General features: G+C 35.8%; 3 protein-coding genes across 3 annotated transcripts; all 3 read left to right on the plus strand.

Annotated features, from left to right (window-relative positions):
- Positions 1-10599: 10599 nt before the first annotated feature.
- On the plus strand, positions 10600-11231 carry LOC128194055 (disease resistance protein RUN1-like). Its single transcript, XM_052868652.1, has one exon. The coding sequence runs from the start codon at positions 10693-10695 to the stop codon at positions 11209-11211; it is 519 nt and encodes a 172-aa protein (XP_052724612.1). The 5' UTR covers positions 10600-10692; the 3' UTR covers positions 11212-11231.
- Positions 11232-11285: 54 nt separating this feature from the next.
- LOC108346748 (TMV resistance protein N) lies at positions 11286-15514 on the plus strand. Its single transcript, XM_052868651.1, has 3 exons — positions 11286-12409; positions 12569-12844; positions 15429-15514. Exons 1-2 carry the CDS (start codon positions 11375-11377, stop codon positions 12842-12844), a joined length of 1311 nt encoding a protein of 436 aa, XP_052724611.1. The 5' UTR covers positions 11286-11374; the 3' UTR covers positions 15429-15514.
- Positions 14397-18491, plus strand: LOC128193960 (disease resistance protein RPV1-like). Its single transcript, XM_052868162.1, has 3 exons — positions 14397-14966; positions 15429-16157; positions 17976-18491. Exons 1-3 carry the CDS (start codon positions 14397-14399, stop codon positions 18078-18080), a joined length of 1404 nt encoding a protein of 467 aa, XP_052724122.1. The 3' UTR covers positions 18081-18491.
- Positions 18492-18861: the final 370 nt, after the last annotated feature.

Here is an 18861-nt window from a genome sequence, read left to right on the forward strand (position 1 = left end):
GCTCGATGTACTCAAGAAAACAAACACAAGTAGACTTGGCAAGTCTCTAATTATCAATACTTAAAACATATGCATGTTCAGATCAAAAGGTCTTTACTGGGTTGTAATGGGGCCAAGGACAGGGGAGGATAAATTTGGATAAGTAGCTATAGCTCAGAAGAAATAGAGGTGCACTAGGAAAAAATGTAAACACAGTGAAATCTCACCCCAAACCTCTAATTCAATCCTCTTCTCGACTCCATTATTCACAGAATTATTTTTCAATTTTTCTCTTTTTCTCATCAATTTTTTTTTTATCCTGTCTTCTTTTTTTTTTTTTTTTCACACAACAGGATATAAATTATCATTTCAAAACAAGATGAGGAACCAACTAGCCAATTTATCAGAATTCCCAAGGAGACCACACTTATTCACAAATTACTTCTATAGCTCCAGACTTTCCTAAGGTTGAGGTAATCATTTATTTTTCACTTAGGATCAGTGTATGAGCTTTAAAACAAAGAAATGGGGAAAGTATAGGCTCAAAGGGTTATCAAAGGATAATAACAAGGTAGGCTTATTTGGCTAAAGAGGCTCAAGAAATAAAATGCCTTTATCACTTCCAAAAATGCATATAAATTAAGTATATCAAAAAGAATCAAGCCAAGGCATATGTGCAAGCATTCAAGATACATATCACACACAAGAAAGAAAATTAAGTGGCTCAAATCTCTCACAGGGTATTCGTCACAATCAAATCAACCTCTCAAACGTATAATCATCTTTCCAAGCAAAGAAAAGCAAGGATTACAATCTATAAGTAGTAAGTAAGTGAAGGAAAAATCTACAACTTAGATAATCCAGAAATCAAGAGAAAAATGTAAAATTTATTTCACTCAAGAACACTAAAAACAACTTAAAACAAAAAAAAAAAAAATTTAACACTCAAAAACAAAAAAAATTTAACACACAAAATACAAACTTAACAGAAACTAACAGAAAAATCAGAATTTCTCCCCAGTAGACCACACTTAAATCACACAATGTCCTCAGTGTGTAACAATCATCAGATTATCAATTTCAGAGCAGTGAAATAAGATAAACAAGTGTAATAAAAAGTAGGAAAAATAGGAAGAAATTTTTCAGCAACATCCATCAGTAGATGTTATCAGTGACATCCATCAGTAGATGTCTAAATCACCTAGCACCCATCAGTAGATGCTAATTAGTAATTTTTTTTTATTTAATTTTTTAATTTTTTTTTTTTTTGAAAAAAGGAGATGACCGGCACTGTGACAACAGTTTCGGTGGCAATGACCGAAACTGTTGCTACAGTGGAAACAATCTGGCTATAAATAGGCCATTATCGGCGTCTGAGCAGCATTTCCTGACCTGGCCTCGCTCTCTCTCTACTCCTCTCTTATCTCTCTACTCCTCTCTTCCCTCTCTTCTCTCTCCGCTCTCCTCACTCTCTCAACCTGAGCGTCTGGATCTCTGCAGGGAGCCTCTCCCCCCGCGTCCGCTGAAGATCTGAGATCAGCGTAGAGCCCCTGCCACTACGCCTGCTGAATCTGCAAGCCCTACTACTCCAGGTAAGTCCTCTGCACCTGGATCTCTGTTTCTTTCTGCTTGCTTCTTTCCTGCTCTCCCTCTCTCTTTTCCTGCTTTCCTGCTTTACTGCTTTCCAGTCTTTCATTTCATTTTTTTTTTCATTTCTGCAATACTGGTCCTCTCCCCCTGCCCGATCTATCTTCTTTCTTCTTCTTCAATCAATTTTTTTATTTTTCTGAAACTGAAAACACTTAAACACATAAAACACAACTGTCAAAAAAACTTAAGGGGTATATCGGCTGGAAACCAGACGTTAATCTCCCTTCGATTGAAGGTATGGCAGAGACAATCGGGTAGAACAACGCCACGTACCCCACTTAAAACTAAATAAACACAGAAACATAAATATACAAGAACAATATGGACAAGGACAATTGGACGTAGATCCATTTAGGACCCATTTGCAAGGACCGTGAAACAAATCTGAGACCAGACACAAAAACAATCAAAGACAGACAGGACAAAATAAATCTAAAAGGAAACAAGAACAAATAAAGAAAACACAGAACTAATCTAATTTTTTTTATGCTTCATGTTTTTCCTTTTATTTTTTTTTATGTTTTGTTCTTTTTATTTTTATATATATTTTTTTAGAAAATATGATGAGTGAGATGGAAATCGAGAGATACACGAGTCAGCGGTGGCGCCCAACAGATGATCAGGTCAAGATGATGACCAACATCTTCAACTATGGGGTCACTCATCCAAGCCGAGCGCAAGTCGTCGAGATCACGTCTCGACTAAGGACCTACGGAGATGCCAGTGAATACAACGTGCACTGCTGGTTCAACAACCACGGCAATCGGGTCAGGCGCTGGCAAGCGGAGATAGACCCCACTGGCACTCAGTTTTCACAACTGCCGCTGTACATGTACGGTAAGAACTCTCATCAGATCTCAATTTTTATTGAAATTATTTTTTTCTTCTTTTTTTTTTCTTTTTTTTTTATTAACAAGATTTTTTTTTGTTGAAAGAAAATGGCTGGGTGGTAATGAGGGCACCGAGGCTGTTGGACCTCTTCCCCATTCCTATCATAATTGATCCAGAAACAGAGATTCCTCCGCCTCCGCTCGTGACTTTTCGTACCAGAGCTCCCTCAACGGAGCTCTCCCTTAGACCACCACAACCAGCTCGTGAATTCTTCCAGTTTTAATGTTTTATGTTATTATTATTTTTTTTTTATATGTGTTTTTTTTATGTGTTTTATTTTATTTGGTCTGTAATATTAACGATCAGCATTGATCGAACCCCGAACACTTTATTTTCATATATCTACTCCAATTTTCATTTTCAGATCTGCTCAATCCCTTTTCCATTACTGTAATTTTAGCATTGATGAATGAAATATTTTCTTAGTCTAAACAAATTTTTCAATCAAACATCTGTATGAAAACAACTAAGAAATTATATTTACAGTGAAGGAAAATAAGGAAAAATAAGATCTGAAGTGAAAATTTTTATTGGTATGAAATAAAAGGTACTGAGGGTCGAAATAAAATCAAGGAATACGCAAAACAATTTTTGAATTTTTTTTTAAGGATAACAATTTGAAAACTAAGAAAAAGAAAAGAAAAAAAAACAAAATAAATAAATAAATAAATATACATATCGGAATAAAGATTTGGCACACTTAAAACAAAATATTTTATCACAAAAAATTTTTTATGCTTTTTTTTTTTTAAAAATTAATTCATGCGCACAATTTAAAAAAAAATAATTTAAAATGAAATAAATGCAACCATGAAAACACACTAGAAAAGCTAAATAATATGTACATAATGAGGAGAAAGAGTGCTCCCTGGTCATGGTGGCAGTTGCCAATTCTGGACCATCAATGATATATCTTCCACCTCAGGATCCGGCGAAGATGTCTTCAGGAGCAGCTCGCCCAGTACTGCCCTCTCATTCAAATCAAGACTTTTCTTGCTTCTCCTCCGAGCAAGTTGTTGAATCAATAAAATCAGGAGCCTTCTGTCCACTAGCAGTTGTTGAGTCTGTGACACCGGAGTAATAAGAGAAATAGCAAAATACTTTCCTTCATCTATCATTATTTCGTCTATGTCAGTACCTGTATTCTCATTTACTTTTGTAACCTGGTCATCAAACTCATAATCAATAGCATCTGTTATGAATTCAGAATCTGTTTGTAACACATAATCAATTTCAATACAAATCGGGCAAGAACCAGATTCACAATCACATTCACAATTCTCAGAAAACTGAGTCAGATCAAAATTTTGTTCTAACTCTATCATATTATGCGATTGCAAAATTCCTGTCTCAAAATCAATATTGACATATGCATTATCAACAAAATCCACATTCAGTTCAAAGCTATTATCAATTGAAATTTCATCACTGTAATCATGTTCATTCAACACAACATTTATACCAATGGTTTCAGAAACTAATACTGAATCAAAAACTTTAGAATTGTCAATCAAATCTATATCAGTTTCAGAATAAACATGTTTTTGCTCAGTAGAAATTTTCTCATGAATTTCCAATTCATCAACTGCACATTCAAGTTGAGGTACATTTACCTCCACGGTGGAAGATAAAAATGGTCTACCTGGCTCCATAGTACTGCTTATTCTTGCCTGGTCCTCAAAAACTTCAGCATTCTCCTCAGGTGCAAGAGTGGCCATCTGCCTGATCTGATTACTCAGATTCTGCATGGCAGCTTGAGTTTCCTGCTGGATCTTCATGCTCTCTTGCTTGAACTTGAGATTCTGCATGGTCATCTGCTCTAATAACTCCTTCAATGTAGGTTCAGAAGTTGAAGGTTGAGGAGTTATTTGAAAGGGAGCATCATAAAATTGCATCTGCTGTTGTTGTTGTTTTTGTTGCCTGTTGTAGATGTTCGCAGAATAAGCTTGAGGTGCAACAGAAGCAACATGGTACTGCAAAGAAGGACATGCATCTGTATAGTGGTCACTGGAAGGACAAATAGCACATAGTCGTGCAACAAACGCAGATGGAGATGTAGATATCCGGTTGGTAGTCAATTGTGTCACCAACTTCTCAAGAGAATCAATCTTATCGTCCAACTTGCTTTCAAAGTCTGATATAGACTTGGCAACATCATCATGCACGCCCCTCACCAGAGGATGCACAATATTGTTCTCATTACAAAAATCAGCAGAATAATTAAAGTACCATGCAGAAGGAGATTCATAATTAGAGGTATTGGCAGAATAAACACTGTTCACAAAATTAAAATAGGTAGACATCTAAAAAGAAAAATTCAAAATAAAACACAAATTTTTTTTTTTAATTAACAGATAAAATACATATGACACGCATACAGAAAATAGAACATCACATCACAATACAAAATAAAACACAACACAATTAAACATGCTTCAGACACAAACAAGATAGAAATTTTATTTATTTATTTATATTTTTTTTTTAAATTTTTTTTTTTTATTAATTAATTTTTTTTTAATTAACAGATATAATACAAAACACAACACAATAAACATATAAAAGACAAAACATATATTACAACCACGTAATAAAACAAAAACAGTAAAAATCTAAAACAAGAACCTGGACTGAAGTGACAACGCCGCCAAAATTTGCTGAAGGTGTCGTTGTCGCCTACAAAAATATACAAGACAAAACACACAAAACAAACATATTAACAGAACAAAAATTTACACAACAAAAATCTAAAACCAAACCGTTATTGGTCCCCGGCAGCGGCGCCAAAATTTGCTACGACTGTCGCGGTCATACAAATTTGATACAACAAAATTAATGCAGTACAGGACTAGGAAGTGACTCCTAGGTCGTCTCTCAAGGACCAATTTTGGTGGTTTAGTCTCAGATTTTTTTACACGAAGTGGGGGGGTTTGTGATTTTTTGGTTTGAATGCGGTAAAATTAAAATTAAAAAGAAAAGTGCAGAAAACACAGCAATGAAGAAAATAGAGAAAAACGGAAAATTTGGGAAAACGGTAAAATATAAAGCTAAGAAATAACTAAATGAAGTTTTATAAATTTGAATCGAAATTTGACAGAATTAAAATGAACGACTGAAATTCATAGATCCAAATTCTAAATGTGAAATCAGAACTGTAAACGAAATTGATTTGTATGAAAATGAAATTCAACAACATTGATTGAAAAATGCAACTGAAAAATACAATTATAATTCACTTCTGGACACTGGAAATTGAATCAAACACAAAACCTCCCCAAAGGGGAGGAGAAAACCAGAACGTAAATTTGCAGTCCTAACTCTACTCCTAAAATCTAATAATTTCTCCTCTGCTGCCCATTCCATTTTATAGAGAAAACTCATCCTCCCGTGACTTCTCCTTCATTTCAACAATTGCAAAAAAAATTAGGATGGGTCCCTTCATTCTTGTATCTGTTTGCTTCCTTGCTTCCCAGCTAAAATTCTCGTGAGTTTCCTTCCAACCATGGCTCTTTTCACTATTCCATTCTCTTCCCGTGAACACCTCCTGGCCGTGACTGCATTTGCAATATGGTGGCCCCTTCAATTGATTCCAACTTAGTGATGTTTGGTAAATGTTTTTCTAAATTTTCCAATGGGGCCGTGAGCTTACACATCCGGCTCTAAACCGACAATCCTTCATTTTGAACGGCCCCTCTTCTGTGCTAATTCTCCAAACCACTGAACGCAACTACTCAAGGGAACCATGAGCTTCCAATCTTCTTCCAAGGCCGTGTGTTGTTTGTCTTTGCTGCACCGTGGGCTGCTTGCTGGATGGTACCGAGAGCTCCATTAATCATCATGCTGCATCTCCATTCTCCCTGCCAATGAGTGCAGCCTATGCTGCTTTTCTTTGCTGCCATTACCATGCATGTCTTCTGTACTGGAACGTAGCTCTCTTCTTCCTTCCAGCCAGCGTCCAAAGCTACTGGACCGTGATGGAGCTGGACTGGTGGAGATGGCTGGATGCATGGACGGAGCTGCACCGCTTGCTGGCTTCTCTTCTCCAATCAACAAGTGGCTGGTTCCATCTTCCTTTCCGTGTACACATGGTGCCTCTCTTCTTCCTTCCAAATTAAATCAACACAGCCGTGACCTCCTCTTCTTTGGTGGACCAGCTGATGCACTCCTTCTTACTTCCAGCAGGTTGTGATCTCCACATCTTCTTCCAGCTGGACGTTCAACCCTTCTTCACGCTGCTGCATTCTTCTCAACCGTGCATCATTCTCTAAAACAAATGGCAAGTGAGTGCTGCTGCTCAAGACCGAGACACCTCCTCCTTCAGCTCTTCATGCACACCAAACTATTCCAGAATTATTTCTCCATGGGCCGTGTCATTTCTCCTCTCTATTTCCACATTCCAGCTCACCCTTCTCCATCAAATTGAATCAAGACTAACGTGTATTCTCTTTTCTAAAATAAAGATCACCATGAACACCTCCTGGAAGTGGCAGCAACAACTCCCTCTTTTATGGATCGTGAAGGTGCTGGATTAGCTGGACTCTCACGGCCTCCCCCTCAAACTCGCGGCCTCTCCCTCTTTGAAACCGCATTCTCATATCTCCAAAACAATGAAAAACAAAAGTGACAAAGGTGGCCACTCTCTTCTGACAATTCAGCGCCCCTTTCTTTCCAATTGTTGAGTTTTGCGTTTCCATAAATTCATTCTTTAATCTTCACCCATGCCAAGTCAAAAACGCATATGCTTTACTTTAAAAGAGATTCTCTCTTTTTTTTTTCCTCCAAGAATCGTAAACTTCTTTCCTTGTGGTCCCCTCCATCTTTCTTTATTTGTTAAATAGAATGTGAATTCTCTTTCACGTGATCATTGTCTCCCAAGGTTATGAATTTTGGCACATTATCAAGTGAAAACCGTGAATGAGTGGTGGCCCTTTTCCAAACATATATGCCAAATTAAATTGTTGATATGGGGCCGTGCAACCTGCATGTTAAACCATTTAAAAGAAATAACAAAACCAATCCACATACTAGTTCAATTCATTTTCAAAAGTGTATAAACATTCTCTTAAAATAGCACCCTTTACTTAAATAAAGAAAACCGTGAGCTTTACTTCATTCAACATTGCACTTTCATTGTTGTCCTATATTTGTTAAAAGAGAAAGAAGATTTTCCTGCTGGCTGCTAGGCCGTGTGGTGTGTAATGCTTCTAAGCCAATTTTGTTCAATTTTCCATTGCTCAACACACAAATTAAATTAATACAGTACAACTTTTTCTAAATAAATAATATTGTGTGAATGTTTTTCCAATTGTCCCAATTTTTATTTCCAAAATTTTCCCTACACTCAATAATGTAAGTAATTAGTCTCAGACAATTCAAATTAATTAAAATAAGAATTTCTGATCGAATTAAGCTCAATTCAGTAAAATAGGAAAATACTGGATAATTATGCACAATTCCCTGATTAAATCTAGTACAATAAGCTAAGTAAAGTGAAGAAAATAATGATTCATCAATCGTTCTAGAAGAATGTTATGGATATCTCAAGAAGATTATATTGAGAAGATTCTCAAAAGGTTCAATATGCACAATGCCAAATCTGCTCGTGTTCCAATTGCTGGACATTTCAAACTCAGCAAGTCGCAATGTCCAAAGAATGAAGAAGAAAAGGAAGAAATGAACAAGGTACCCTACTCTTCTGCAGTGGGTAGCCTTATGTATGTAATGGTTTGTACAAGATCAGATATTGGCTATGCTGTAGGAGTTGTGAGCAGATTCCTGTCAAATCCAGGAAAAGAGAATTGGGAAGCTGTTAAGTGGATACTAAGGTATCTAAGAGGATCTGCCAAAAGAAGCTTGTGTTTTGGCAATGGAGACCTAAAGTTAATCGGATATTCAGATTCAGACATGGTTGGAGATGTCGATTCAAGGAAGTCAACATCAGGTTATCTGATTACTTTTGCAAGGGGAGCTGTTTCTTGGCAGTCAAAACTACAGAAATGTGTGACATTGTCCACCGCTGAAGCAGAGTATGTAGCAGTGACTGAAGCCTCTAAAGAGATGCTATGGATGAAGAATTTCCTAAGTGAATTAGGACATAATCAAGACGATTATATGGTGAACTGTGATAATCAAAGTACCATCCATCTGACCAAGAACCCCATGTTCCATTCACGCTCGAAGCATATCGACGTGCGGTATCACTGGATACGAGAAGCGCTGGATGAGAAGAAATTGAAGATAGAGAAAATCCATACAAACTTGAATTGGTCTGACATGATGACTAAGTCAATACCAACCAAGAAGGTTGAAGACTGTTGCCAAGGTGGTGGTATCTTGGTACCTTCAAATTAGGTCAAGAAGGGATGGAAGACCCATTTTTGTTTTATGGGGGAGTTTTGTTGGAATAAAACAAAGAATGGGACCCACACCCTAAATTAAGGGTAAATGTTTTCCCACTTCATGGAAACATGGTTCCATGTTTCTAGCCTCCATGTTTCTAGCCTCCATGTTTCAAGCCTTTTGTTTTTTGTGTACAAACTCAATTATAAAAGGAGAAGTGGTTGTAAGGCAAAGACATCCACCGAGAAGAACTTTCCGTGAGAGAGTGAAGGTGAAGACATTCACCAAGAAGAAAATTTCGGTGAAGTGAAGCCACAGTAGTGTGAGTGAAAAACAGAGAGAGTCTGTTTTGTGAGTGTGTAAAACTGAGAGTATTGTGTACCATCCGAGAGGGTGAGATATTTACAGAGAGATCCTCAGAGAGTGAGAGAAAACACTGTAATCCTACTTTCACAGTGGAGATAATTTTCTTGACTAGGTCCCGTGGTTTTTTCCGAGAGGATTTTCCACGTTAAAATTTCTGGTGTTATTTTTCCCTACTCCTACGCTTTCATTTTCTACGCTTCCGCATAATGCCCATTTTGGGGTTCACATATGAGGGAATAAGTACCGCTGTTTCCCAACATTAGGATCCTCCTCCATGTGTCCCAAGGGCATAACTTATTATCTCTCTTTTTCCAGCTCCTCACTGCATGTTACATGTGCCTTAATGTTCAAACTGCACCTCTATTTTTCAATGATATGTGTTGTATTATTATGCTTGATTTATACATTTATTGTTTAGCATTACATTTCAGTATCTTTATCAAATATTCATGAATTGTAACCATTCTTAAAAATGGAGAATTGATGGATTTAAGATGGATTTTGGGTACCAATTTTTATCTAACAAAGACAACTTTTTCATGTAGTTAAATCACAGGAAACGTAGACAAAATTATATTAAAAAAAACTTAACAAACCTGAGATAAAACCTTCCATTAAAAGTTAATCTCTTCTGGATATATATTTTTTCTTGAGCTAAGCACTTTGATCAATCAAACCAATTTTCATGGTAGTCATCCATTTTGATATAGAATGAAAAAAAAGAGTAAGAAAAACTATGAATTCCACACACAATCTATTGCTTTTCTTTAAAATGTTAATTAAATAATATTTAAGTTCATCCATTTCTAAATTATTTAAAGTTTTGATAAATATCATATTTCTTCCAATGTTTGAAAATATTAATTGAATAGCATAAATCTTTTAATAAAAAATTAAATCCAAATTGAATAATTGCCGTCCTTAAAAGTGTCTTTCCAAACACTTAACGTGAACGTCGCAGAGAAATAAAGAACGCACACTAGGTGGGTTCAGGAATAAAATATTACACATATATGGAATTTAATATACAGTGATTGGCATCTTTCTCGAACTAACACTTTCTTTTGCCAGCAGGAATTGCTTATATAATATAAAGCCTATCTTTTCACCCACTATGTTTTTGATAAAAAAAATGAAGGTTGTATCGTATTTCAACTTTTTTTTTGGCATTCTTCATTTTACGACAACTTTGAATACGTCAGGTAATTTTAAATTTTGATGCAAAATATTATAAGAACTAGATGAAATTATAATATATAAAAAAGTACAAATCTCACGTAAGCAGATTGAGTTAAACTTAAATATCTTATCGAGTTCTATTAAGACATTTCTTGTTTTCGTGAACCCCAATGCAAACTTGAGGTATAAACCTCACTAGCCAACCGACCCCTTTTTATAAACAACTGTCATTTTAACATCTCTTATAGTTATTGCTTTGCCTATGAAGAGTTGACTTCAATTCCTTTGATGGAGTTTGCTTCTTTTTCTTCATCATCATCATCTTCATCCTTCTTAAAATCAGAACCCCAATTCATATACGATGTGTTCATCAACTTTGGGGGAGAAGATATCGGTAGAAAGTTCGTTTCTCATCTCCATTCTGCCCTTTTACTAGCTCAAGTCAAAACTTTTATTAGCAAGGAGAATTTGCAAGAGGGAATTAAGCTGGAAGAACACATGCGAGCAATAGCAAGCTCTAAGATTGCAATAATTGTTTTCTCCAAGAAATACACTGAATCTACCTGCTCGCGTCTTGAGCTTGAAAAAATCATTGAATGCCGCCAAACTTTTGGACAAATAGTTCTGCCAGTAATTTACGATATTGCACGATTGGATGAACATCTTCAGAAGGTTGTAAGGGTGTTGGAAAAAGCTGCACCAGGAAGCTATTCAGGAGAACAACTGGACCATGCAATGTCCAGGTGGAGCAGAGCACTAACCAAAGCTGCAGGTATCACTGGTTGGGATTTCAGAGATTTCAGATAAAGAAATGAATTCTTCGTAGTTTCTTGTGTTTGAGACTGAATTAAACATATGTTATGGCTGTGATTTGATTTTCGTAATACATTACCGTTCATATTGAAGGCACGATGCTGAATTTGTGAAGGAAATTGTTAGACGCATTCAGACATTGCTGGACTATACAGACATGTCTATTACCCAATTTTCTGTTGGATTAGAGTCCCACGTGGAAAAGGTGATTGCATTGGTTGAAGAACAATCCACTGAAGTCTGTATGATAGGGATATGGGGAATGGGAGGATCGGGTAAAACTACCATAGCCAAAGCCATTTATAATCGAATTTATCATTCATTCATTGGTAAGAGTTTTATTGAAAATATTGGACAATTTTGGAATCTGGTAAACAAAAGGCATGTTCATTTGCAAGAAAATCTCCTATATGACGTCTTAAAATCCAAGTTTGAGGTGGAAAGCGATAGGGTGGGAAGAACCATGATCGAGACTAAACTTTCACGAAAAAAGTTGCTCATTGTGCTTGATGGTGTGAATGAGTTTGGCCAATTAGAAAACTTATGCGGGAATCGAGAATGGTTCGGTCAAGGAACTGTGATAATCCTCACAACTAGAGATGTTACCGTGCTGAACCGACTAAAAGTTAATCATGTGTATAAAATTGATGTTATGAACGAAAATGATTCCATTGAGCTTTTAAGTTGGCATGCCTTTAGAGAAGCAAAACCAAGAAAAGAATTGAATGAACATGCAAGAAGCATAGTTGCTTATTGTGGAGGACTACCACTTGCTCTTCAATTCCTTGGTTCCTATTTATGTGATAGGACAAAGGAAGAGTGGGAAAGTGTATCATCAAAACTAAAAGTAAATCCCTTTAATCAAATATTTGAGAAATTGGAAATTAGTTTTGATGGTTTACATGACATGGAAAAGGATATATTTCTTGATATATGTTGCTTCTTTATTGGTAAAGAGAGAAGCTATGTTACAAAAATACTAAATGGCTGTGGACTTTATGCTGATATTGGAATAACAGTTCTCATAGAACGTGGCCTCATAAAAGTTGAAAGGTACAACAAACTTCAAATGCATCCTTTGTTACGAGACATGGGAAGAGAAATTATCCGTCGAAGATGCCCAAAGGAACGAGGGAAAAGGAGTCGATTATGGTTTCAGGATGATATAAAAGATGTACTGAAAAAGAATACTGTAAGAACATTCTTTATATGACTTTGAAATTTTTTTTAAAGTGTTTTCTTTTCAATGTGATGCATGTGGTGTTCAGTTGTTAGACTCAGCTTTAAGTATCAATGATCAACACATGTTTAGGGATTTCTCAATTGTTTCTCTTTGTTGTTTTCATCATAGGGAACAAAAGCTATTCAGGGATTGTCCCTGAAACTGCATTCAACCGGTAGAGATTACTTTGAAGCTTATGCTTTCAAGGAAATGAAGAGACTAAGATTTCTACAACTGGATCATGTACAACTTACTGGTGATTATGGGTACCTTTCTAAACAACTGAGATGCATTTGTTGGAAAGGGTTTCCTTCTAAATACATACCAAACAACTTTCATATGGAAAATGCAATTGCAATTGATTTAAAACATAGTTATCTTCAACTCGTCTGGCAGCAACCCTAGGTATTTATTGTTAAATAAACTTAAATTAAAAAGGATTTATTTGTTTATTTTGTCCAGCTTGGTTTTTTATTTTTCTAGGTTCGGTTAGTGTAGGAATCAGGTAGTAGAGTTATTATTTTAAAAGTCCTATTACTAGGGAGATATTTTAGCTTTTCTGTTTAGGGATTGATTTTAATTTTTATTTGTCTGGCTATTAATAGCCTTTATCTCAATCAATGAAGTAGCACATATTTTACAGAGAAAATATATTTTGTGTCGGTGAGGTTATTTTTAACAAAGTGGTATCAGAGTTTTATGTTCTGAGTACCGAGAGAGAATAGTCAAACACCGTGAGGAAAAAAGTGAGTGTTTGGATTTTTTTTGTAACGAAATGAGTGTGTCACAATTGTTGGAAAAGACCAATTACGACAATTGGTCTTTGCAGATGAAGGTTTTCTTGGATCTCAAGATGTATGAGACATAGTGGAGGACATGTACAATGAACCCATAGATGCTGAGCATCAGACAGTGACTGCTGCACTGAGAAAGATACGGGTGAAAGACAGATCGACATTGTAATTTCTGTATAATGCAGTGGATGAATCTAGATTTGAGAAAATAGCTAATACAACGTCCGCAAAAGAAGCATGGGAAATTTTGAAGGTGGAATACAAAGGAGATACATGCTTGAAGCAGGTTCAGGTACAAGCTCTCAGAAGAGAGTTTGAACATATGGAGATGGATGAAAAGGAGGGAATTTCCGAGTTTATAGATCGAGTGCAGACGATGGCCAACCAACTCGGAATGAACGGACAAGAAGTGCCTCCGAACCGGGTTGCGGAAAAGACCTTGAGAAATCTGACAGATGATATTGAAAGTATCGTGGTCACTAATGAAGTGAGAAATGATTTATCAACTCTCACTATGGAGGAGTTAGCTCGGTCATTAAAGACCCACGAATTAATGAAGAAGAAGAAAAAGAGGGAACTTGATGATCAAGCACTACAAGCAAAGTTTGACTCGAACGGAACTCGGAATACTCAGAGCGAAGGTCCTGGAGACAGAGTTCGAGGACGAGGCGGACGTGGTCGAGGAAATGAAGAGCAAACCGGTCAACAAAATTGGCATGACAAAGGACAAGGGAAAGGCCGATGAGATCGGTCAAAAGTGGAGTGTTTTAAGTATGGTCACTATGCAAATGAATGTAGATCAATGAAGTGCTACAACTGTGGTAAGCTCAGTCACATTGCTAAATTTTGTCGAGCCGAGAAGAAAAGTGAGAGAAACCTTCTTACAGATAAAGAAGATGAAGAAGAGATAGGGATTTTGTTGTCGTCAAAGATCTGAGAGTCGAAGGTGGAGAGTTCGGATGTTGGACCATGCTTGAAATCAAAAGGTGAGGAGACTTCTACCAACTCAGTATGATATGTAGATACTGGAGCAACCAATCACATGTGTGGAGTTGAATCTCTCTTTAATGAACTCACCAAGGTGGAGGTCGGATTTATGTCTTTCGGAGATGACTCCAAGGTGGCTGTGAAGTGGCGTGGAACAATCCGGCATATGCAGAAGGATGGAACTGTTGGAAAGATTAGGGACGTTTACTATGTTCCAAGTTGAAGAGCAATATTTAAAGGATAAGCATGATCGTTTAGCAGCCAAGGTAAAAGCGAAGAAAAACCGGTTGTATGAACTGCAGCGAAAGATCTTGCATAAAAGGTGTTTGAAGCAATATATGACTAACAAGAGCTCGGATAACTCCATTGATGAGGTAAATGTAGCATGTTTATTAACAGGTGCAGAAGATATAAAATTGGAAGAAGTTGTGCTTGATGAAAGATGGAAGAAAGCTATGGATGAAGAGATTCAGCAAATAGGGAGACTTCTAGATGAAGCTATTGAGATGATGAATAAACAGAGGGTTGAGCTTGAGGAACTGAAGAAGGAAGTTCTTGAAAAGGAAGAGAAAGCATCTAGTGTTCTTGAACCAGATGGAGAGGAAGATGAAGATGTTGAGAAGAACCCGATGAAGATGTTGGCCAAGATTGTTGAGAAATCTCCTAAGGTCAAAAACGAGTTGGTTAAGGTTATTGAGAAGTCGAGCATAACAAAGTCAGTCAAAGCATTAAAGAGGTCAACCAAGGTAAAAGACAAAAGGACCGAAAGGAAAAAGAAGAAGTCAAATCTGATTGAAAGAAGCAAGCCTGGGATTTATTTGTTTATTTTGTCCAGCGTTGCAGCAAAATAGGTGGTTTTTTATTTTTCTAGGTTCAGTAGGAACCAGATAGTAGAGTTATTATTTTAAAAGTCCGATTATTAGGGAGATATTTTAGCTTTTCTGTTTAGGGACTGGTTTTAATTTTTATTTGTCTATAAGTGGCTATTTAATAATAGCCTTTGTCTCAATCAATGAAGTAGCACATATTTTACAGAGAAAATATATTTTTTGTGCGTGAGGTTATTTTTAACATTTATTACATGTTTTTTCTTTTTCATTTAAAACTCATAGGTTAACTAAAATAGATATAATATACTTGGTTACAAGTTATAATTAGTGCCTTTTTCTATTTTCTTTCGCAATCTTTTGACAAAAAACTGTTTGTAGGTTTTAGAGCGGTTAAAATTCCTTAATCTTAGTCACTCCAAGTACTTAAGAGAAACACCAGACTTTTCAAGACTACCAAGTCTAGAACGGCTCATTCTAAAAGATTGCCCAAGTTTGTGCAAGGTACACCCATCCATTGGACATCTCTACAATCTGCTACTCATAAATTTGAAGGACTGCACAAGTCTAAGCAGTCTCCCCAAAGAGCTATATAAGTTGAAATCTTTAAGAACTTTCATCCTCTCTGGTTGTTTCAAGATTGACATATTGGAAGAAGATATAGTGCAGATGGAATCCTTAATAACTCTAGTTACTGAAAATACAGTAGTGAAACAAGTGCCCTGTTCAATTGTAAGCTCTAAAAGCATTGCATATATATGCCTACGTAGATTTGAAGGATTGGCAAAAAATATTTTTCCTTCAATCATCGGATCTTGGATGCCACCAACAATGAATCACCAATATTATAATAGTCTGGTTTGCATGGATATGGAGAATTATACTTGGGGTGACCTTGCCCCATTATATAGAGGCCTTGCAAATCTTCGAAGTGTTTTGGTTCAATGTAACACAAAGTTTCAACTATATAAGGAAGTGAAAACAATTCTTATCGAATACTTAGTAAACTTTACAGAATCAAGAATTTCAAGTCATCACTTGAGGTTTTCTCTGATTGGTTTTGGAAGTTACAATAAACTCCACAGCACTCTCAGCGATAGCATTTCTGAGGTTCGTTCTATAGCTCTTACCTTTGTGCACATACCTGCACCATTCACTTTATCTATTACTTAAGACAACATGAAATGATCCTACATAACTCATTTTTATAGTAGCAATGCTTCATTTAGAAATACCCATGAACAAGCCAAATGATCATTCTGCACTTGAAAATCATGTCTGTTAGATTCCCCTTCATCATAAAAATATAGTTGAAAGACTTGTAATACTTGAACAGAACACAACAAAACTAAGAACATTTTGTTAAGTTTGATTTGTGTATTACATTTTAATTTGATCAAAAAGCCTATTTTGTTTTCCATGGCTTATCACGATTAGAACTAAAAGGAATGGTTGGAACATCAAATATCCATCTCGTTCATATTTTGGATTCCCACATAACCATCAAAGGTTACTGAGTGACTAATTCCAAGAATACATTGTAGTTTGATTAAAAAGGCTCATATTTGTAATTTGCAATGATAAAATAATGATTGTTTGTAGGAGATCATTTCTGTTAAAACTGTGCCTACAATAACTGTAACATTCATATTTTTTATTTAGTTTCTTTTTATATTGAATTGTTTTGTTCTTAAATTCACTCGTTTGGATATTTTAGTTGTTGAAGATCTAATCATGATTTACCAATATTTATGCCTAGAAATATGGATATATATTATGATATACAATTTGCGTATCTTTCCAGCTCTATAAAATGAGTACATTAATAAAACATAAATCATTCTCTCCTATTAAAGAAAACAACAATTGTTATCAAGAGCCTTTATCTTTGACGGATCTGTGAGTTGAGAGAAAGAGTAATGGAGTGAGATATATACGCATTGAATTCGCCACCAATATCTTATGGTGAGGTATTAGTTATGGGCTTCAAGGATGATCAATCATCTTGAAGCATTGGATCTTTGGGAGGTAGTAGAAATAAATTATGATGTTCCTGAATCGCTTGAAAAATCCATTAGTAGCTCAACATGTAAAGCGAATTGAAAGTCTAAATGAGAAGAGACAAAGGTGACTTTGGAGGAACAAGAAGGTGATAAACTTTGTTGCAACATGTTTTTCTACAACTAACACTTCTAGTTACTCATGGTTAAGAGACAGTGGTTGTACAAAGTATATGACCAATGACATGAAACTTTTTAGAGAGCTTGACAAAACCATCATTTCTAATGTGAAAATTGGAAATGTAATTTCATTTCTTATAAAGGGAAAGAGACCATTGCTATTCAAAGCTTGACAGATTTGAAGTATATATCTGATGTTTTATATGTGCCTAACATTGGTCAAAATTTTCTTAGTGTTGCACAACTTCTGGAAAATGGAAAAGTCATATTTGAAGATAACAAGTGTTTGATCAAAGACACAAAATGCAAAGATGTGTTCAAAGTGAAAATGATCTCTAAAAGCAATCTTTTAAATCTAATGGAAGAGGAGAAAATAAAATTTTCAAGAAAAACCACCAATGTTGATCTATGGCACAAAAGACTTGGATATTTTCACTATTATACATGCAGAAACATGTCTCGATGATTGAAGACAAGTTGGAAGGTTATGTGGCTTGCCAAGTTGGTAGGCTAGAATAACTGCAGTATAGATATTTTTTGTATGATTTGTTTATATATTCAGTTGTTTTTGTGTATGTATTCAGTTGTTTGGGTTTTTTTAGTTGTTAAATATCTGATCATGATTTACCAATATAGCTCTTTAAAATGAGCAAATAAATGAAACATAAACCATTCTCTCCAATTAAAACAACAACAATTGGAATAGAAAACATACATACATGACTAAGCCTTTGATTAGCTGGTCCAGGGAATGGCAAGCAGTGAGTCTTGTGAAGTTTCTCTTCCAGGTGGCTGGCCCATATGGGTGAGGGGCATTCTGTTTCTTTCACTGTGCCTCAGGATTGTGACATGAAGGGAATGATTATGTGCGTTGTGTATTTACCAACCCATGGAATCGTGGCAACTGAATGTCTTACAAGTGTCTTAATTGTTAATTACACAAAGTGCACACTGCATATACACAAACATGGTGCAGTAATTTCTTTTAATGATGATGATTGGCGTGGAATAATATCAAATTTAAGATCCGGAGATAAGGTGGAGATTTTTATGACTTTTGATCATAGATTGGTGGTCAAGAACACAGCTGTTTATTTGATATGTGCTGAATCAAATGGCTTGGAAATGGGGCCTTGCCCTGAGCCAGAGGAAAGTGCTCTGAATAAATTCATTAAGAAAATAGTAATGTGTGATTTCTGGTAAGTTATTGGTTTACTTTAGGAACAGATAAGTATCTCTTGACTTATGCATTAAAATCGTTTTCTTGTTCACAATTTATTTCTTTGAGTTGTTTCCTTCTTTATGTTGAGTAGTAGTTTATAGTTAAGAAATTCAATCTTTATTTTACCCTGTTTTTAACTCTTCCCACTATACCATGTCGGTTGTCCTTGAGATGTTTATTGTATTTCCTTTCTCGTTGTTATGTTTCTAAACTTTTTCCCTTTTTATCATTATTAATACTGAGTCAAGATATAAACACACTTGCTCTTAGGTATGTTGTTCTTAGATGTGTTATCATATAAGTCTATACTCTTATATGAAAACAAATGTTTCAGGCAGATAGAGACACAGGGATATTAAATGTAATGATATTCCACGTAATGATGTAACAGCTCTCGTATTCCACATTGTGA

This window comes from Vigna angularis, chromosome 9 (genome assembly GCF_016808095.1).
Source record: "Vigna angularis cultivar LongXiaoDou No.4 chromosome 9, ASM1680809v1, whole genome shotgun sequence".
Classification (NCBI taxonomy): domain Eukaryota; kingdom Viridiplantae; phylum Streptophyta; class Magnoliopsida; order Fabales; family Fabaceae; genus Vigna; species Vigna angularis.

Bases quoted from the DNA above. Each gene is read 5' to 3' on its own strand.
- LOC128194055 (XM_052868652.1), top strand. From the start codon at position 10,693: ATGGAGTTTGCTTCTTTTTCTTCATCATCATCATCTTCATCCTTCTTA.
- LOC108346748 (XM_052868651.1), top strand. From the start codon at position 11,375: ATGTCTATTACCCAATTTTCTGTTGGATTAGAGTCCCACGTGGAAAAG. The intron at 12,410-12,568 runs GTAAGAACATTC...TTTTCATCATAG, and splicing joins ATGTACTGAAAAAGAATACT to GGAACAAAAGCTATTCAGGG.
- LOC128193960 (XM_052868162.1), top strand. From the start codon at position 14,397: ATGGAACTGTTGGAAAGATTAGGGACGTTTACTATGTTCCAAGTTGAA. The intron at 14,967-15,428 runs GTAAAAGACAAA...AACTGTTTGTAG, and splicing joins CATTAAAGAGGTCAACCAAG to GTTTTAGAGCGGTTAAAATT. The intron at 16,158-17,975 runs GTTCGTTCTATA...TAGCTGGTCCAG, and splicing joins TCAGCGATAGCATTTCTGAG to GGAATGGCAAGCAGTGAGTC.